The sequence below is a fragment of the Poromitra crassiceps genome (genome assembly GCF_964638095.1).
Source record: "Poromitra crassiceps genome assembly, chromosome: 10".
Classification (NCBI taxonomy): domain Eukaryota; kingdom Metazoa; phylum Chordata; class Actinopteri; order Beryciformes; family Melamphaidae; genus Poromitra; species Poromitra crassiceps.
The window spans coordinates 5759373-5781872 of NC_139631.1; the positions used below are offsets into that span (position 1 = coordinate 5759373).

The 22500-nt window shown below is 45.0% G+C and overlaps 1 protein-coding gene across 1 annotated transcript in view; it reads right to left on the reverse strand.

Moving 5' to 3' along the window:
* The window catches only part of adamts3 (ADAM metallopeptidase with thrombospondin type 1 motif, 3), a gene marked incomplete at its 3' end in the record, with an annotated part of 142869 nt that overhangs the window by 62567 nt on the left and 57802 nt on the right, over window positions 1–22500 (reverse strand). Inside the window, exon 5 of the mRNA XM_083644987.1 lies at window positions 2094–2305. Coding sequence (XP_083501113.1) covers window positions 2094–2305 — 212 coding nt within the window. The remainder of the gene's footprint in view (window positions 1–2093; window positions 2306–22500) is intronic.

Sequence of the window (22500 nt, forward strand, 5' to 3'; positions counted from 1 at the left end):
GCAGAGCAGAGGAGAGGAGAGGAGAGCAGAGGAGAGCAGAGGAGAGCAGAGCAGAGGAGAGGAGAGGAGAGCTGCTCTGCCTGCTGCTTTTCAACAGATGTCCGAGCTGCTCTGCCTCCTTTGCGATATGCATTCAAACGGCTCGTTAAGGGATTAGCCAGCATAATGCTGAAGCATATGGCCAATGTCTTCCTCCACCTCGGCTGCAGCATCTGTGATGACTTAATGAGTCAACACTGAAGAGGACGCACATTAAACGCCCCTGCTGACACATAACTACACGCACAACAGATGTACGTAGAGGGGCGCACAGTCCTTGTTTGCAGCAGATTCCCTTGTATTATGCCACAAGTTATTTTTTCTATCATTTTTTGGGGACTCACTATAGCTACAATTTCACATTGAGTGGCAGATGATTGTAGATGATTCTAGAGGCCGATAACACAATGAACACAATATAATAAGTACTGTACCATCACAGGAAGTGTAAACACAATATAGGTGGGAAAAACTGTAATGGAAACACAGCTACAAGCTGTGTTTCCATTACAGTTTTTCGCAAAAGAATTGCGATATTTCTACAACTTCGACAATGTACAATTGCGACTTGTAGGCGTTTCCATTGAAGTTGCGTTTGAGTGATTCCCCGTTGCAGCAGCTGCCACAGTGATTACGCACGGGGATCTGCCCCATATCCCGTCCCCTGCATGCTCAAATCCAACCAATGGTCAATGCAAATCCCAACATGAAGTTACAATGCATATAAACGAGCCTGATTATCAATTCAAAAGAAAATGAGTCGCAAAATGTTGCTGGCTGCGTGAATGCAGTCAGCGCGACAGGCAGAGGAAAAAAGGTAGCCTAATAGCCTACAACTGGTCCGATTTAGAGATGGAGGGGGGAAAAGGCTGATTTGGTTCTATAATTGCACCTGAAACGTGTGCAATGTATTAGCCTACTCACAGTCACTGTATTCACTTCAGACAGCACCACCGCACCAGTGTGTGCTTTTCATCCTCTCATCTCGCCGCTGTGCCAAATGCGCGCACACAGGCAGCCTGCTGTCACCATGGACCGATTTCTGCCATTAAACATTATCTAATTTGCCCGGCTACGCTTTTGCATAACACTCGTCTTTCTGCTAGGTAGCGTTGCTTCAAAGTTTTCCACTTGCTGCGGAGGTTTTGACACGGCTATCGAACCTTACTTACCAAACTTATTTTCCGCTCCTTTTCCAAGGGATAATATGGGTCACATGACGTGCAAATGCGAAAAATGTGTTTCCATTACACTTTTGCGATAAACTTCTATATCGACACGTCTGAAAAACCACCTCATGAGAGCGAAAAAACTTTTTGCGATATTTGGGAGGTTTTTCGAAATTCACGTGTTTCCATTACCCAATTTCTATTGCGATATTTAGATTTTGCGCATTTCTGAGGGTAATGGAAACACAACTAGTGATGACTTAATGAGTCAACACTGAAGAGGACGCACATTAAACGCCCCTGCTGACACATAACTACACGCACAACAGATGTACGTAGAGGGGCGCACAGTCCTTGTTTGCAGCAGATTCCCTTGTATTATGCCACAAGTTATTTTTTCTATCATTTTTTGGGGACTCACTATAGCTACAATTTCACATTGAGTGGCAGATGATTGTAGATGATTCTAGAGGCCGATAACACAATGAACACAATATAATAAGTACTGTACCATCACAGGAAGTGTAAACACAATATAGGAAGTAATTGGCTGAACCCCGTGTGGGAACATAAGGTGGAATATATTATGCAAATGAACAATGTTTAACTTCCCTTCCATCTTGCCTGGACCCGAGAGCTGCCCGCTCATTCACAGAATTTCCTGGTCCAAATGATGTCATAATGATGTCATAATGATGTCATAATGATGATACTAGCGATTTTGTAATGATAAGAAGCTGAAAGTACCCCTTTAAGTTGTTATCAATCCAAACAATCAACATACAGTAATTATACAACATTCCCAACCTGCCATGAAAACTAATGCTTCATTATGTGCTTGTACATGACTCAAATTCAACGTGCCTGCAGTGTCTGGTGACTTACGATATTCATGAGTGTGAGGAGGTAGTTCTGCACGTGCTCTTTGCCGTGGAAGCGGACCACCGAGTCGTCGACTCCCAGCAGCACCTCGATGTTGTACTTGTCGTCTCCGGCGTTGCGGCGGCGGCGCCGGCGGACGGTCTGCTTCACCTGCCGGGCTACAGAGTCCAGAGCGCCCGGCACGTCCAGAACCCCCGGGACCTGCAGCTCCGGCTCTGCGTGGAGACAAAGACAGGGGAGACGGATGTTAGGTGGGACTGACGCTAACAGTACTTCAGTAGGCCATTTAGAGCCTGGTTAAAACCATCCAGAGCCGTGAACTCACATTCTGTTTCGTTCGTTGCGATCGGTTCCGTCTGGCCGACCAGCCCGGGGGGCGGGCGTTTTCAGAAACTACAAAGTGTACATACGGTACGGGCCAATCAGGGACGTGCCGCGTAGTTGACATTGTAAGCGGTCAATCAGCCACCCCGTAATCTACTGAATCGTGAGTGACCATAAAACGTTTCACTTGGAGCAAAAACAAAAAATAAAGATGGGGTATTTTTTTTTATTCTGTAGGTCACGGGTTTGCTTGGTTCCAGCCTTAAAGCTCGTTATAGGATTTTTTTTAAATGTCTATGGAGAAAATGAATGGGAAACTCACTTCCGTTCCGGGGCAAAAGATGTGACGTGACTGTTGAGCTGTACTGGGGATGGGGATATTATTCATGAGACCAGAGGGGAGAGCACCTGCTCCTACTGGTCTTCCAACACCACTTACAGCACCAAATGGTCTCCCATCCAAAGACTAGTAACCAGAGTCAGGCATGCTTTGCTTCCCCAGCAAGACAGTGACACAGAGCCACGTTGCTGACTTTGTGTTTAATGTATTCCAATGTGTGGCAGTGAAGACTTTGCATAACCAAACAGTATGCCCAGTGATTATTGTCAAATAAATAAATAAATGTGTTCTATTTCTGACAGCCTTTCTCTCTTTTGTGTCGCGGTGCATTCATGGCCAAGAGCTTAAGCGTGTATCTGTGCAGCTAACATCCCTGACATGGCTCACACACCACTGCTAACCAAGCTAAACACTCTGCAGGTCCACCACTGCTGCTAACCAGGCTAAACACTATGCAGGTCCACCACTGCTGCTAACCAAGCTAAACACTCTGCAGGTCCACCACTGCTGCTGCTAACCAAGCTGAACACTCTGCAGGTCCACCACTGCTGCTAACCAAGCTAAACACTCTGCAGGTCCACCACTGCTGCTAACCAGGCTAAACACTATGCAGGTCCACCACTGCTGCTAACCAAGCTAAACACTCTGCAGGTCCACCACTGCTGCTAACCAAGCTAAACACTCTGCAGGTCCACTGCTGCTAACCAAGCTGAACACTCTGCAGGTCCACCACTGCTGCTAACCAAGCTAAACACTCTGCAGGTCCACCACTGCTGCTAACCAGGCTAAACACTATGCAGGTCCACCACTGCTGCTAACCAAGCTAAACACTCTGCAGGTCCACCACTGCTGCTAACCAAGCTAAACACTCTGCAGGTCCACTGCTGCTAACCAAGCTGAACACTCTGCAGGTCCACCACTGCTGCTAACCAAGCTAAACACTCTGCAGGTCCACCACTGCTGCTAACCAGGCTAAACACTATGCAGGTCCACCACTGCTGCTAACCAAGCTAAACACTCTGCAGGTCCACCACTGCTGCTAACCAAGCTAAACACTCTGCAGGTCCACTGCTGCTAACCAAGCTAAACACTCTGTAGGTCCACTGCTGCTAACCAAGCTAAACACTCTGCAGGTCCACCACTGCTGCTAACCAAGCTAAACACTCTGCAGGTCCACCACTGCTGCTAACCAAGCTAATCACTCTGCAGGTCCACCACTGCTGCTAACCAAGCTAAACACTCTGCAGGTCCACCACTGCTGCTAACCAAGCTAACCACTCTGCAGGTCCACCACTGCTGCTAACCAAGCTAAACACTCTGTAGGTCCACTGCTGCTGCTAACCAAGCTAAACACTCTGCAGGTCAACCACTGCTGCTAACCAAGCTAACCACTCTGCAGGTTCACCACTGCTGCTAACCAAGCTAAACACTCTGCAAGTCAACCACTGCTGCTAACCAAGCTAAACACTCTGCAGGTCCACCACTGCTGCTGCTAACCAAGCTGAACACTCTGCAGGTCCACCACTGCTGCTGCTAACCACGCTAAACACTCTGCAGGTCCACCACTGCTGCTAACCAAGCTAACCACTCTGCAGGTCCACCACTGCTGCTAACCAAGCTAATCACTCTGCAGGTCCACACTGCTGCTGCTAACCAAGCTAACCACTCTGCAGGTCCACTGCTGCTAACCAAGCTAACCACTCTGCAGGTCCACCACTGCTGCTAACCAAGCTAAACACTCTGCAGGTCCACCACTGCTGCCAAGCTAAACACTCTGCAGGTCAACCACTGCTGCTAACCAAGCTAAACACTCTGTAGGTTCACCACTGCTGCTAACCAAGCTAAACACTCTGTAGGTTCACCACTGCTGCTAACCAAGCTAAACACTCTGCAGGTCAACCACTGCTGCTAACCAAGCTAAACACTCTGTAGGTTCACCACTGCTGCTAACCAAGCTAAACACTCTGTAGGTTCACCACTGCTGCTAACCAAGCTAAACACTCTGCAGGTCCACCACTGCTGCCAAGCTAAACACTCTGCAGGTCCACCACTGCTGCTAACCAGGCTAAACACTCTGCAGGTCCACCACTGCTGCTAACCAAGCTAAACACTCTGCAGGTCCACTGCTGCTAACCAAGCTAAACACTCTGCAGGTCCACCACTGCTGCTAACCAAGCTAAACCCTCTGCAGGTCCACCACTGCTGCTAACCAAGATAACCACTCTGCAGGTCCACACTGCTACTAACCAAGCTAAACACTCTGCAGGTCCACACTGCTGCTAACCAAGCTAACCACTCTGCAGGTCCACACTGCTGCTAACCAAGCTAACCACTCTGCAGGTCCACCACTGCTGCTAACCAAGCTAACCACTCTGCAGGTCCACCATTCAGCTCAAGACCATGAAACCCTGCATGGGAGCTGCACATCTAGTGTGCAACCATCACAGCTCTATGATGTAGCAAAACAATTCATATGGGATCACATTTCATATTAACCAATTGTCAAAGTACAATACCCTATGTGATTCAATGGGAAACTGGCAGTAATATCCCTAAACATTATTTTAGGCCAATATTTAACAATCCACAGATTATCCTCTGGAGTTATATAACAGGAAAATCAGATGTGTCTTCCAAAGGAAGTTCCTGTCTTCACTTGCTATGAGAAGGAAGTGAATTATCTGACTTGACATCATGTGGTCCCCTCTGCACTCCCCGCTATTGAAATTGCTAATACGCCCTCTTCTGACGGAGAGGCCGGTGAGTCTTAACTTTGCCATGGCCTGGGCCCTACAGTGTTGGGCAGAGAGGGCCAATGATTGAGCAGAAGGGGGGGGGCCATGGCCTGGGCCCTACAGTGTTGGGCAGAGGGGGCCAGTGATTGAGCAGAAGGGGGGGGCCATGGCCTGGGCCCTACAGTGTTGGGCAGAGGGGGCCAGTGATTGGGCGGAGGGGGGGTGGGGGGGGCATGGCCTGGGCCCTACAGTGTTGGGCAGAGGGGGCCAGTGATTGAGCAGAGGGGGGGTGGGGGCCCATGGCCTGGGCCCTACAGTGTTGGGCAGAGGGGGCCAGTGATTGGGCAGAGGGGGGGTGGGGGGCGTGGCCTGGGCCCTACAGTGTTGGGCAGAGGGGGCCAGTGATTGGGCAGAGGGGGGGTGGGGGGCGTGGCCTGGGCCCTACAGTGTTGGGCAGAGGGGGCCAGTGATTGAACAGAGGGGCGGTGGGGGGCCATGGCCTGGGCCCTCCAGTGATGGGCAGAGGGGGCCAGTGATTGGGCGGAGGGGGGGTGGGGGGCGTGGCCTGGGCCCTACAGTGTTGGGATTGTGGAGCACATTCCTCCTCCCGTCATGACACAGGCATTCTTGTGCGGCCGGCCAGCTCTCCCCCCTCCCCCCCCCTCCAGAGTAAACAGCCCTTTCTGAGGTCCCTCACTTCAAACGCACAGGACTTCCCCTCAAGCGCTCCTTAAGACCGCTAGTGTGCCTCAGTCAGCGGGCGAGCCCCTCGGCCCCTCCCCTCCCCTCGGCCCCGGGGTCCCACGGGAGCCCCCCCCCCCCCCCGGCCAGCAGCGCCGACACACGTGGCAGCGATCGCACGGGCGAGGTGGCAGCGAGGTCGGCCAGAGCCGCCGCAAGGCTAAAAATGGCCCCCGAGGCAGGCGACAGCCAGCTCGCCATCGGCCTCCAGTGGAAATCTACTGTGTCTGCTGTGACGGCGTTAATAGCCACCCTCCACACGCCCCCTCACACACACACACACACACACACACACACACACACACCTATACACACACACACACACACAAACACACAGGCGCACATCCCGTTGGGAGCGAGGTCAGAGATACACTGCTGAATAAATGTAATGTTGAAAGAATGTACTGTAATGTACGCTACCAGTCAAAACTTTGGACATGCACAGTTTTATTTATTTTTTTACTATTGCCCACATTTTTAGAATCACAGTAAAGACATCACAACTATGAAATAACACCATGTGAATGATGCAGGGAGCAACAAAGTGTCAAACAAATCAGAAGTCTCTTTCAAGTAGCCGCCCTTTGCCTCAATGGAAAGGAAAATGCTTTGGAGAGAGATAGATGATAGAGGATCAACAGACTGCACTGTTTCTATTTGTCTATATAAGAAACTCATTTCAAGCATTTTAGCAGAAGCCTAGGACCCGTTTGACATCTCAATTCACAGCAGCCGTGAATAATGTTTGATAATTCTGTTGCAACAAAATTTCTCCCCCCCACCCCCCCTCTTCCCCGCCAGGGGAAAGGGTCAGCTGTCCAAACCGGTCCAAACCCAGTGAGCTGACAGCGCCACAAATTCAAGCTTAATATGAGATACAAAACAAAAATAATTCAGTTATCCTTTTTGCCGGTGCGGTGGTTTCTGTGCTCGATTTGGCGCCGGCAATTTATTTCTTGTCATATAAGGAGATTTTGGCCCTCCTGGGGCGCTTCAAACTTAGGATAATTACACCGTTTTTTTATGAGGGAGGCATTATTGTTCTGGCCTTTCTTCTTCCCTGTTGAGCTGAAAACGAGCGGTGACAGCAGCCTAATTACCTGCAGTGCACCCCCACAGGAGACGAGACGCCATGCCGCTTTGTGGCTCTGTGCTCGAGGTGTGGATGAGGATTTAAAGGTGTGTGTGTGTGTGTGTGTGTGTGTGTGTGTGTGTGTGTGTGTGTGTGTGTGTGTGTGGATTCTCTGCTGGCCAACTGAAGCCTCTGAAACACTATTAACAGGCACTTGGGGAGTTTGAGGCGTAAAATGTAAGCTAGCGCTCCCTCTCCCACTGGGCACTTATATTAAAGCATGGTTTGCAATTCAAAGCTATACAGCCATTAAGAATATTAACCACCGTACTTCCAATTTATTGAGCAGAAATGAAGGAAGCTCTATAATTGGGGCTATTCTACTGAATGTCAGTCCCTTGAGCCCTTTATAATGAAGTTTAATTCAGAGCCAAGACTGTTCATTTGGTAAAATAGCAAGAGTAACATAGCAACATACTGTCAACTCAATCAGACAGCAGAGAGTAACATACTGTCAATCAGGTAGCAGATAGTAACATAGTGTCAAATCAATCAGGTAGCAGATAGTAACATACTGTCAAATCAATCAGGTAGCAGATAGTAACATACTGTCAAATCAATCAGGTAGCAGATAGTAACATACTGTCAAATCAATCAGGTAGCAGATAGTAACATACTGTCAAATCAATCAGACAACAGATAGTAACATAGTGTCAAATCAATCAGGCAGCAGATAGTAACATACTGTCAAATCAATCAGGTAGCAGATAGTAACATACTGTCAAATCAATCAGGTAGCAGATAGTAACATACTGTCAAATCAATCAGGTAGCAGATAGTAACATACTGTCAAATCAATCAGGCAGCAGATAGTAACATACTGTCAAATCAATCAGGTAGCAGATAGTAACATACTGTCAAATCAATCAGGTAGCAGATAGTAACATACTGTCAAATCAATCAGGTAGCAGATAGTAACATACTGTCAAATCAATCAGGCAGCAGATAGTAACATACTGTCAAATCAATCAGGTAGCAGATAGTAACATACTGTCATATCAATCAGACAGCAGATAGTAACATACTGTCAAATCAATCAGGTAGCAGATAGTAACATACTGTCAAATCAATCAGGTAGCAGATAGTAACATACTGTCAAATCAATCAGGTAGCAGATAGTAACATACTGTCAAATCAATCAGGCAGCAGATAGTAACATACTGTCAAAGCAATCAGGTAGCAGATAGTAACATACTGTCAAATCAATCAGGCAGCAGATAGTAACATACTGTCAATCAGGTAGCAGATAGTAACATACTGTCAATCAGGTAGCAGATAGTAACATACTGTCAAATCAATCAGGTAGCAGATAGTAACATACTGTCATATCAATCAGGCAGCAGATAGTAACATACTGTCAATCAGGTAGCAGATAGTAACATACTGTCAAATCAATCAGGTAGCAGATAACATACTGTCATATCAATCAGGCAGCAGATAGTAACATACTGTCAATCAGGTAGCAGATAGTAACATACTGTCAAATCAATCAGTTAGCAGATAGTAACATACTGTCATATCAATCAGGCAGCAGATAGTAACATACTGTCAATCAGACAGCAGATAGTAACATACTGTCAAATCAATCAGGCAGCAGATAGTAACATACTGTCAAATCAATCAGGCAGCAGACCACTGGGATAGTAACATACTGTCAACATACTGTCAATCAGTTAGATAGCATAGTGTCAATCAATCAGGTAGCATAGTAACATACTGTCAACATACTGTCAATCAATCAGGTAGCATAGTAACATACTGTCAACATACTGTCAATCAATCAGGTAGCATAGTAACATAGTGTCAACATACTGTCAATCAATCAGGTAGCATAGTAACATACTGTCAACATACTGTCAATCAATCAGGTAGCATAGTAACATACTGTCAACATACTGTCAATCAATAAGGTAGCATAGTAACATACTGTCAACATACTGTCAATCAATCAGGTAGCATAGTAACATACTGTCAACATACTGTCAATCAACCAGGTAGCATAGTAACATACTGTCAACATACTGTCAGTCAATCAGGTAGCATAGTAACATACTGTCAACATACTGTCAGTCAATCAGGTAGCAGGCCACTGGGATGTTTCCTTACGTTTGTGTCTGTATGTTGGTCAGTTTTAAGGCTGAATTGAAAATCATAATGGTTTGGATATTTCTCTATAACAAAAGATACTATTCTTTCTTATTGCAGCTCAGTAGCTCACACACCTAATTAAGATTAATTATGTATTTAGTGCTGTAAAGGTGGTTTATATAATACTTGAATACTTGTGTTGAAATCCATTCATTTTCATTGGCTTGGCATTTTATGTTTCCCTCCCAGGCAGCGAGCCCTGCAGTCTGAAAAGGGCAAGAAGACTGAATTTAAAGAGTCTCTGAGGTCAAGAGTTCCCCATGTCACGTGTCACATCACAAGAGTTCCCCGTGTCACGTGTCACATCACAAGAGGGTCTCTAGTTCCTTCTCTTTTTTTGGTGTCTGCTGACATTGCACATAGTTTGATTTGACATTTGAACTTGTCGAGTTGTGGGCGCTATTTCCAGATCTCTATTTGACCTTCTTCAACATCGATTCGCATCTCTACTTCCTGGATTTTACGTATTTCCTGTTGAAACGGGATGTTGCGGGCGGGGCATAACGCAGTGATGGAGGGCTCATTCAAAAGACTAAACCAATGGAACACGGGTCAGTGAGAGAAAGGCAAGTTTTACTTGATGGCAAGCTGGTGCGGAGGGGGCGGGACTGTTCAAGAATCTGTGACGTTCTATTGGTTAGAAAAATGTCTATTTACGCCTGCTAGTGCAGCACGAGGTCAGCATGAAAGATGCTCTGTTTTCTAGGAAGCAAAGGTAATGGGGTAAACAGCAATGAGTTCACTTCATGGGGACGCTCACTGTAACCTGCCTGTTTGTTTGCACCCACACAAACTGTAAGTGGCCCTCTGCTGAACGATGACATCTGTTGTTCTGCCGCAGCTATCCACAAACAACACACTGCCAAATCACACTTCTGTGTGTGTGTGTGTGTGTGTGTGTGTGTGTGTGTGTGTGAGAGAGAGAGAGAGAGAGGGAGAGAGAGAGAGGGAGAGAGAGAGAGAGAGAGAGAGAGAGGGAGAGAGGGAGAGAGAGAGAGAGAGAGAGAGAGAGAGAGGGAGAGAGGGAGAGGGAGAGGGAGAGGGAGAGGGAGAGGGAGAGGGAGAGGGAGAGGGAGAGAGAGAGAGGGAGAGGGAGAGAGAGAGAGAGAGGGAGAGAGAGGGAGAGAGAGAGAGAGAGAGAGAGAGGGAGAGAGAGAGAGGGAGAGAGAGAGAGGGAGAGAGAGAGAGCAGACAACGGCGGGCCTTGTTTACAGCTACAACATGCAGCAGATCCAGTCAAACTTAGACTTCATTCATGCTCGGGTGCGAAGTGGTCCTTCTGAAGAAATGTAACTTCTCTTCAAGGAGTTCAATATCTCTCCGTTTTTTTGGTGTCTTTTTTTTCCGTCTCCCTTGTTTCTCTCCGAGGAACAAACAGCCCACTGTCATTGTTGAAAGGCCAAATGACAAAGTTGGGATGGCACTTTCCATCGTTTCCACCCTCCACAACACAGCTACAGCCACGTGGGACTGGAGGAGTGAAATAGCGGAAATGACTGTGAAGTAGGGCTGTACAATATATGGCTTCAGCATCGTCATGGCGATGTGCTCAATAGAGACACTGCATGAAGTCACGGGGGAAAGCGCTCCATTCACTTCCACACACCAGCGTCATTTTCCTTGAATTAAACATAGCTAAAAGCTGTTGTGTGGTGGGGCTGCGCAGACAACAAATGTAACAAATCGCCAATTAAAGTTTTTTTTTGTACTCCCGAGCAAAACAAGGAAGCCATTGAGGATTGGCGAGAAGAAAAATGTGGATCTAGCTGTCAAGGAAGTAAGTCGGAGTGTTCACCTTCCGTATACGAGGGATCAGCCGAGCAGCATTTTGGTAAACAAACCGCGTCACTGGGATGGCGATGGCAATGGAACCCTAAGGAGCCCTTGATTTGAGTAAACTTGTGGACCAGTGATGTCATTTGTGCATGAATAACATTACTGGTCCACAACTTAACTCAAATCAACTCTCAATAACTGTCAAACTAAATGAATGACTTCAAACCTGTTTACAGGTTTCTGATACACTACAGTACTGATGTTCTAATGATACAAAGCTGGTTGAAAATCGGCGGAGTGTCCCTTTAAGTCATTTGGTCAAAATTCCTGTATTTTTTTCATATCGCAGGAACAAAATTGATTGGAATGTCAGTTTTTTTCCAATAATGTGCAGCCCTACTCTGAAGAGTTTTGGGCTGCTTTAGTAGAGCAGAGCGAAGCCAAATGAAATGTGTGGATCCCCATGTTAGATCAGCTGACCCACAGCATGGCAGCCCAGCCAGCAGGGGGCGAGGCGAGGCTTCAGCCCTCATTGTTTAGCGGCTCCTGCAGCAGCACTGTGGGCTTAATAAGCAGTGGGAGTTATGCACATGTGAACCTTTCATTTATTTGGCTAATAATGAAAATGAGAAAACAGTAGGAAGGCTTCACCTAGGGCAAGTTCAATATGAGAGAGAGAAAGAGAGTGTTTCCTCAAAGGCAGAGCGCACCATTTGCTCTTTGATTTAGGCGAATTAGATGAATTCAGATTCAACTAGAGAGAGACCATCTAGCGATGAGATCACACCAGGCGTGATGCCCGCAACTTGAAACAAATGGCCAGGGGGCGTAAAGTGGAGGGGCGGGGATTCAAACTCCACCTTCATTTTGATGTCAACTACACACATCTGTCAAGTTTCCTGACTGCATCTTGCACGGTTTTTGACACTAACGCGGTGACCAAATCTGTCCACAGACAGACAGACAGACAGACAGACAGACAGACATATAAACAAACATACAAACATACAAACAAACAGACATACAAAGTACTCAAAATGGCTTCTGTCGTAGTCCCCACTACGATTACTTGAGCACAAAGCATTGCTGCACACTGCCATACAGATATTTGTTGTTTAACATGCAAACATTTTGGAAAAAAAGAAGCTTATATTCAGTAAAGCGAGTTGTGGCTCTCAAACATTAAGCACAAACAGAGGTCCGCATGGTACAATGACACAAGCAGCCATTGAAGAGTTTCTATATGAGAGGATGTTGGTTTGAACAGCATGTGAGTGTAATCAGAGGACCAGGTTCACAGGCCTTAATGAGCTGATATTAGAAAGATTCCTCAGACACACACAAGCACAAGCAAAATGAGTGAAAAGTGAAATGTACAACATGACCACAGGGAGGAGGAGGCTGAACATTGAAATTGTCTATATAACTCCACTCGAGATATCTAGACGTTATACAGCGGTGTATCAAGACGCAGTGATAAAGTGCTAGTGGTAAATAAAATGTTGGGTAAACTACAACTTCCAGTCAGCAAACAAACATCAACATCATGACAATCACCTATAGAAACACCAATCTATTATATTTTCTACATGAATTTATTTTTGTTTCTCCTACAAAGACTCATATTTTTATATAATTTATTGCAGTTTGGTGCTATATGGTGTGTACTATTGGTGTCATTTAACCAATTGATACCTGATGCAGCATTTGCATGTATATCCCTCATTTGTGTGTGTATCCCTTTAAGACCGCGAACCGCGTTCACGCGGTTCGCGGTCTTAAAGGGATACACACAAATGCTGCATCAGGTATCAATGGGTTAAGATCATGTCATAATAAACAGGAGGTAAACCAGTATCAAAGTGCTCCACAACCTAGCCCCCACCTATCTTTCTGACCTCCTGCAGGAGTACACACCCTCCCGCTCCCTGTGCTCATCCTCAGCTGGTCTCCTGACTCTCGTCTCTCCTCCCCACCTCCCGCCTCAGTACCATGGGTGCCAGGGCCTTCAGCTGCACTGCCCCCAGGCTCTGGAACTCCCTGCCCCCTCACACATCCGACAGTCTGGCACCAGAACAACATTCAAAACCCACCTGTTCAAATTGGCTTATTCACTGTAATCACTGACCCCCTCCCGTACCAGTTTGCTCATCTTTGCTTCTTATTATGTTTTGTTCATGCTGGAGTTTGCTGTTTTCTGGTTTTATTTTTCTTGTCTGTCTATGGTTTCATATGCATAACTGTTTTATATGCATTGTAAGGTGACCTTTGGTGTCTTGAAAGGCGCCTCCAAAGAAAATGTATTATTATTATTATCATCATCATCATCATCATCATCATTATTATTATTATTATTATTATTATTTCAATGTGGTCCTCGGTGGTACACAAAAAAATGACAATGCAAATAGTTAAGTGCCAATTAAAAAGTGCTACAAAATGAGATCAAATTCCTAAAAGCTAATGTGCATACTGGAAATAGTTATGTGCAAATAAAAAATCTCACAGGACCTTCCTGCTAATAACTGTTTACTTAAACCCCAGAGATTAAAGACAAACCCTGGTCTGTCTCTTAAAGATTCCTCCAGATCGAGACAGTTTGATTTTTGGATGCTCAGGCTGGACGCTGTCACAATGTTGAGCGCTCTGTAAGTTGTGACAGGTGTCGTGGTGGGAACTTCACCAGTTTGACAACTTTAATCTCTCACAAACAGTTTAGTTTAGTTTAGTTTATTTGTTTATTTGGACGGGACAGTGCAAAATTAATGGACACAAAGAACATAATCAGAGTGTAAAAATTGCCGGATTTAGCACGAGACTCGAGCACGAGGGTCGAACACGTTGCACGTGGCACGAGGCTAATTTCCATCCGTTGTCCCCGAAACAAACAAGACATACATGGACATACCTACATACAATACAAACATACATACCTACATACAATACATACATACATACATACATACATATATACATATATACATATATACAGCCGGCAGTAATGGTTTCAAAATATACTCAGATTAGCAGCCGAGACACAGATTGTGAGTTGTGAGATGTCAGCCTGGAGCAAATGTGTGGCTGCCTCTCCCATCTCTCACCTCAAGCAACCCCTCCAACAACTTTCATCATAACATGAAAACTCTATGTTGTTTACTTGATCTTTCATGCACAGTGTCATTTCCACACACACAGAGTTATTGCAGCTTTCACGTCGCATTCTTTCACAAAAGCAAAGATTAGGAGAAGGATTGCAACACCCTGGAATGCTAAAGACACAAATCACCATTGTTTTTGGCATACTTCATACAGCTCTATCATCTCTTCTCCATTTGAATTTGTTTTGTTTTCTGTAAAATAATTATTTGTGTTTTTTGTATTTGTACATTTGATTATCCCTGTGGGGGAAATGTATCCTCTGCATTTGAAGCATCTTACACAAGGTACCTACATACCTACTGTAGAACTAGGAGAAGCATGGGCAGCCAGCCACAGTACAGCTGCCCGGGGACCAACTCCAGTTCTTTTGCCAGTGCCTGGCTTGGTCAGGGGCACTGACCAAGTATTATTAACCCTAACTAGAGTTGTCAACTTGTCATGATGCTAGAATTTCCAACTTCAATACTGATACCCAGGACAATATCAATACTCGATACCATTTTCAAGGGAGGAAATGACAACGAACTCACGCTTCTCCATAATCAAAACTCATTCAAAACTTTGCACCTCCACAGCAGATTAGCCCTGCTCTAGTCATCAGCCTATCAGACCACAGCAGATTACCCCTGCTCTAGTCATCAGCCTGTCAGAACACAGCAGATTAGCCCTGCTCTAGTCATCAGTAGAGATGCTGCGATCGAGATTTTTCAATTCCGATCCGATTTCGATATTTTAGCTCAAAACCGATCCGATTCCGATCAAATTTCGATACCCGATTCGATACCGATTTCGATCCGATACCGATACAGCACATATTTAAGTCTCTCTATTCTGTCTGATAGCTAGCAGGCAACAAACATTTTTAGGGTTAGGTATGTATGTGTGTGCTTTGGTAATATAGTATGTAAACGATTTAGTTCATCTAATTAATTTGATGTAAAACTAAAACATAACAATCAAATTAGGGCTGGGGCGATATGGCCCGTGACAAAGCAACATTATTAAATAATTTAGAGCAATGAAACACGCAGAGTAATTAACCTTAAAGACGTTAACTCTCACATGTAGGTACACACAATCAGACAGACTTTTGCTGCACTCTCTATAGCCTACATGGAGTAAAGAAACGCTTCAATGAGGTAGCCTATGTGCTCTCAAAACAAACATTTTGGAAGGATTATTCGCTGTAATTATTATTTGAAGTGTCCATATAATGCCACCGCAGATTTTCTGTTGTGGACTCGACTGTGATCTATTTGTCAACTTTACTGCAACGTGAGTAGGCTGTGAACAATTGAGTGCGCATGAGGTAATTAAAAGAAATCAGACAGCGAGTCTGGCCGTATCTGCAAGCCGTGTGCGCACCTGCTGCACTACTACGTTTAGCCTACTACTGCAACATGGCCAATTGAGAGCGCATGAGGTAATTAAAAGAAATGGGGAAGAATAAGAACTGTTTCTGTAGCCTGCCTAGTGCCTACTAGGGCTGTCAATCTCCCTCTATAATCAAATTCGAATTTCAGTGCTTTATACATTTTAATATTCGAATTATATTCGAATATTTTAATTAATTTTTAATTGAATTAACTCATTGAGTGCCAGCCACTTTTGGAGAACGGAAGCTCCCAGTGCCAGAGTTTCAGAGCGTTTTCAGTGATTTCTCGAGGCCCACAGAATATTGTGTGATATTACTATGTAAACACCGAACACGCACAAAGAACGAGGAGACTCTCTTCTATCATCTGCAAAAAAAAGTTTATTGATCCCATTTTCCGTTCTTTAGTTATGAGCCAGAGAAGATAGGCTGTTTTGAGCAAAAAGACAGGTTTCAAATTATAAGCTGAGATTTTCAGCCTTTTGTGAAATGCAGCATTTCAAGCACATTCACTGACGCTAGCTAATATTTTCTGATGTAGTGACGTGGTGTAGTTCTGTGGAGCCTGCGTGCCCCACCCCCCTCTCCCCGCCTCAGCTGCAAACTCCTCCCCACACGCACCCAGTCTATTTTCGGAGCCTCCGTTTTTGCGCCGGGCGGCTCCCGGGCGGCTCTCAGCGCGACAAGAAAATGCCAAACGGGACTGCAGGGATAGGTTTGGCCCTTCGGCGTCGGGTGCTGCCTTTCTGGCGGGTAATCGTGTGGAGAAACTATATGCAGACAGACAGACAGAGGCAGAGGAGCTCAGTTGTGTGCGCGGATTGACTGATGTTCGCAGCCCGACGTCAGCTGCAGACAGAGCAATCTATATGGCTCTGGCTGCAGCATGCATCGGCTTCTCTTTGATCACGGCTTTTTGCTGCAGTTTTCCGGACCTTTCTGTAATCTGGAGAGCACTGTCGCCACCTAATGGGTCCCTAAAATAGCTTTTACACATTCAACAGCCACCATACTTTCACAGGAGATGGATCTGGCTTTGATGCACGTCCCACCGTCAAAAAACGCAATTGCCGAACATACTCGTCCTTGGCACTCTACGTTACTAAACCAATTGACGAACATACTCGTCCATGGCACTCAATGAGTTTAAAAAAAAAAAAAAAAAAAAAAAAATTTGGTCTGAGTGAATTGTTGTCTTCTCTTATGTTATGTTCTGATTCTAAATATAGCTGAATCTTTGGGTTTGACCAAGTAAAACTTTTTCTAAGCATTTTACCAAATGTAGATGGAAAAGTGAATGGTGGATGAATATTCAAAATAATATTAGGCTTATCACAAATAGTCCAGCAATGATGTTTATTTAAGAAAACATGTTCCTTGTACAATGTACATACATTCATTGCATTAGAAAATAGGTCAGATAACCAGAGCTTAGTTAATATTCATCAGTGATGTATTGGTGCTGTCTGAAATGCTAAAATAAAATAATTGATAATAAAAAAAGACACAGCCTTTGTTTGAGCTCCTTATCAATAAACAAATAAGTAAACTTTGCCAAAACAACAATGAGCCATGAACAAAAAAAAATCAGTCACGTATTGCATTTAAGAGCTACAGGTTTACATTCAGTATAGCAGCTTCAACAGTCAACTTCAGTTAACAATGAATGAACATACATTTTAAGAGCTACAGGTAGGTTTACATCAGTATAGCAGCTTCAACAGTCAACTTCAGTTAACACTCTTTTCTTCAAGTATGTTGTCAGAACTTGTCACTGTTCTAGTGTTCTAAAAAAAAAAAATATATATATATATATATATATATATTCGTTTAAAAAATAAATAAATAATCGAATTTCGTTCATAATTATTAAATTCGAATAATATTCGAATATCAAAATTCGTTTCAACAGCCCTAGTGCCTACCTACCTCTACCTGCTACCTCCATTTGAAACACTGCGCGGTCACGCCATCCGCACTTTGGGGAAGCGTAGTCGGTCGCGCTATCTGAAGACCATGGATTAATTGAAGAAAGACCGACATGAAAGCAGCAGCGCAACTCATCCAGAGCAGGCCTAGGCTACAACTGTTGTCGCGCACGGCAGCATGTGATGTGAGTGTCTGTGTGTGTGTGTGTGTGTGTGTGTGTGTGTGTGTGTGTGTGTGTGTGTGAGAGAGAGAGAGGGGGGAGAGAGACAGTTATTAGCTGCTTTGCACACCTTGGAAGCTCTGCTGTGCTCCTCCTGCGTCCGGAGACATATTACATTAAATTGGCCGTTGCGGGCTGCTGGGTTGGGCTGGGTTCGGAATTTTCAGATATTTTAACGGGGCGGGCGGGGCGGGCTGGCTCCAATGATGGGTTGGGTTGGGGCGGGCCTTAAAAAAACCTGACCCGCACATCACTACTGGCCATCCTAGGCTCAACGCGGCCTCTGTGTGCTGCTGCTGCTGCTGCTGCTGCTGCATGCATGCTGGATAGAAATCCTGGAGCGGAGTCATGGAATGGAGTGCTTATATCGGAGCCTTGGATCGGTCATTTTCGCTGGAATCCGATCCGATCCATGTTTTTTGGCTGATATCGCGCCGATATCCGATCACATGATCGGATCGCAGCATCTCTAGTCATCAGCCTATCAGAACACAGCAGATTAGCCCTGCTCTAGTCATCAGCCTAGGCCCTATCAGAACACAGCAGATTACCCCTGCTCTAGTCATTAGCCTATCAGAACACAGCAGATTACCCCTGCTCTAGTCATTAGCCTATCAGAACACAGCAGATTAGCCCTGCTCTAGTCATTAGCCTATCAGAACACAGCAGATTACCCCTGCTCTAGTCATTAGCCTATCAGAACACAGCAGATTACCCCTGCTCTAGTCATTAGCCTATCAGAACACAGCAGATTACCCCTGCTCTAGTCATTAGCCTATCAGAACACAGCAGATTACCCCTGCTCTAGTCATCAGCCTATCACACTTTGAGCTTGTTGAAGGAACAATGATAGGGAGGGAAAAATCTGTAGTATGTTTCATTTTTCATGTAGAGAAAGCACTGATGGTATTGATAAAATGCAAATGACTATTGTATCCGTTAATTGTTAGTATCAATACTTATCGATTGTGGATACCTGTTGCAAATGAGTATTGTATGTATACATTTTTTTTTTTTTTTTTTTTTTTTATAATATCCATACTTTTGACAACCCTAACCCTAACATAGATGTCTTTGATGGTGGAAGGAAACCAGAGCAAACCCACGAGAACACGGGGAGAACATGCAAACTCCACACAGAAAGGGACAGCCCGGGGCTCGAACCCGGGACCTTCTCGCTGGGGGGGGGGGGGGGGGGCAACAGCGCTAACCACTGAGCCACCGTGCCGTTTGCCCATGAGCCTCCAGAGGGCAGCTACACAGTGGACGCAGTATCACAACAAGCAGCAGGAATGTGAAGTATTTGGCTGAGTGTGGTGGAGCTCGCAGGCAGAGTGGATGGAGAGATGGGAGGAAGGAGGAAAAAGAAGCGCTCGTGTCACGTGACCATAGCCACTGAATGATTCACGGCGTGCGAGCGAGCGAGCGAGGAGAAAACGGGCAGCCAGCGTTTTTTCTGATGCAAAATATTGCTCAACACTCCCAAGGTCTTTTCCAGGCTGCACTGCAGAGCCTTGGCCGCGCCGCGAGCGGCTAATTATCAGCAGGTTTCAATGGAAAGAATTCATCAGACGCGCGTTGGAGGTTCTTCTGTTCTGACGACACCGGGCGATGTGGAAAATACCTCCGCAATCTGCTCCTTCATCAGGCAAGGAGAAAGGCAGAAACCTCCACATCAAACACCATTACCTTCACCCAACCGCTATTTGCTCTGCTGCTGTCGCCGAGCCGCGTGCGTGTGTGTGTGTGTGTGTGTGTGTGTGTGACGTGTGTGTGTGTGTGTGTGTGTGTCAGAGATGCTCACAAGTCATTTTTTTTGCAAGTCCAAGTCAAGTCTCGAGTTTCTTATGGTTGTAATGAGCGTTCTAGCATCTGCTGGATGCCATCCGGTCTGCTTAGAACACTGCATAGCTCTAAAGATGTACTATATTCTACTCACTCCTTTATCTATTAGCATACAGTATCAGCATTGATTGGTTGACAATATTATTAGTAGACATTTCCTTAATGTTAATCTGCCCAAAAAATATGAATAAAAAAATAAATGAAGATTGTTCATGAGTCCCAAATCTTGAGTCGGAGTCAAGTCTCAAGTCTTTTGAGGATGAGTCTCAAGTCCAAGTCGCGAGTCCAAGTCCCCATCTCTGGTGTGTGTGAGTGAGAGTGAGAGTCTGTGTGTTTGTGTGTGTGTGCGTGTGTGTGTGTGTGTGTGTGTGTGTGTGTGTGTGCGTGTGTGTGTGTGTGTCCTGTATCGCCAAAATTTACTGCACATTTTATCTCATGTTTGAAATTTACGCCCTCAATTTGCAGGGTTGAGTATCGGGAAATTACTCCATTACTTGTTTCCACTCATCTGTGACCTGACTAGAACGACCTCTGTGTGACAACACATTAAGAGAGACGAACTGCGCTGCTGACACAAACACCTAAAAAAAACGCAAATCTTTGGAATAAAAAAAAAAGGTAAATTGCTCCCCCTATAAGTAAGCACACTTCTGCCATCCACATGTCATGGCACTATTTTTTTAATTCAAAACACGTGGCTCACCTCCCAGCAATAGAAATCCGATGGAGATTTACCTATAGTTTTATGAGGCAGCTGTAAAACTCAATGGTCTTTGAAGGAGAGAGAATGTGCAGAGTGCCCTGTTTTCAGACTCCAGACAGACACGAGCGCCTGTACAAGAAAGTCACGACTACGCCACCGCCGAGTGCGAAGCAGCAAAACCCATCAGCTTCTTCAGAGGCTTCATTTAGCGCGCTATCACAAGAACAAGTTCACAACAACAAGTCGGCCATTAAATCAAAGCCAGCGCAAGAGACGGCAGTGAAAAGGCCTTACAACAAGCACGCTGCTGCTGTCAGTGATGAGCGATGAGCTGAGGGCAGCCAAGCTCACACCCACTGATACGAGAAGAAAGAAGAAAATCATTGAGTGTTTCTCTGGAAAGACCTCACATGTGCCTTGAATTCAAAGACTTATAATGTTTAGATCTGGAATATGAAGCCTTTTTCACATTAAAATAATAATAAATAGATCACATATTTACAGTACATTATTGAACTGTGTTTGTCCCCCCCCCTTGTCTGACATTGGCTTTTGATGATGTTGAGGATGTTTTGGGGCGTAATATACCGTTTCCCTGTTGTCCTGTGAAAGCCATGTAACTCCCTAATTTTGGTGATTTGGTTTTCACTCTGAGGGTTGAGAAAATTCTCTGACCTTTTACGTTTAAAATGAAAATGAAAGAAGAAAAAAGAAGAAAAAAAAGAAGCATTGTGATTAGGCTAAAACAAGGCGTTTGTTCCTAGTTCCTAAAAAGCGGAATTCATACAGGGTTTTCAGGTGACACCGGCGCTGTGTATATAGAGCCGGGGCAACTACGTCACGTCACTAGTGTGCAGCCACTCACCGTTAACTTCAATGTAAAATAGCAGTACAAAAAAAAATCAATAGATTTTTTTTTAAATAATTTAATTTATAAATGACCCAAAGACACCAGACATGACGATATATTACAACTTTGCCGGCCATAGATTGTGCAAGATACATCGAACATAGTCCACTGTCCGCCTGGCATTTGAATAAGGGCTCTGTATAGTATGGAAACAACGGAATATTTTGGAATACCAATTATGCGAAACTTGAGATAACAACATTGTGCGGGAGGTAGGCAGTGTTTTATTGGGATTGCTAACGTGTACAGTAAGCAGCGTACAGCATCTTTAAGATGAAAGAAGTGAATGACCTTGGCAGCAGTTTCAGTGACTGTAGGCTTGGAAGAACTACATGTACAACAGCAGCATATCAATCATTCCTACTCCCTAGGTACAGAAGAGGTAGTAACCTTGCAAGACAGCTGGACTCGCTTACAGAAGTGTGTCCAATAACAGCATTTGTCTTTCTCTAACATATTTTATAAGGAACATTTTAAAAGACAGACTTCGTATCAGAGCCACAACAGTCTGGATCTGTTGGAGATTGTGGGCCCTATCGTTGCATCGGCGCAGTTTCTAGGCCGAGCGGCAGGCGCAGATCAAAGCAGTGGGCGTGGACAGGCGCACTTGATATCGTTGTGCTGGCGCTAGATGCAGCCCAAAGCATTACAACCACGCCTTTTAGGCGTAAAATTATGCACCGTCATGCTCATTGGATAAGTGCAATAAACGAATGGCACGCTTGCCTTTTTAGCTCCAATTCCACTGGTCCCGCAAAACCAGAGGAAACCCAAGCCTCTGATCCCCCCCCCCCCACCTCCCTTCATCCCGTCTGTCTCCATATATCGGCTATTATTCCATATTATGATGCTTCTCAAACCAATCTAACTGCAGTTTAAATACTGCAAGCATGTAAATACGCTACACTATAGCAATATCAAAGTGAAAATAATGTTCTATGCATCAGCTAGAAAAATATAGCCTATTAGATTGGTGAAAGTTTGTCCAGAAAGATATAATTTTCTCTCGCCTGCTGCAGGAAGGATGATGCACATAAATATAGCCTACATTATGTCAAGTCATTGCATAAATG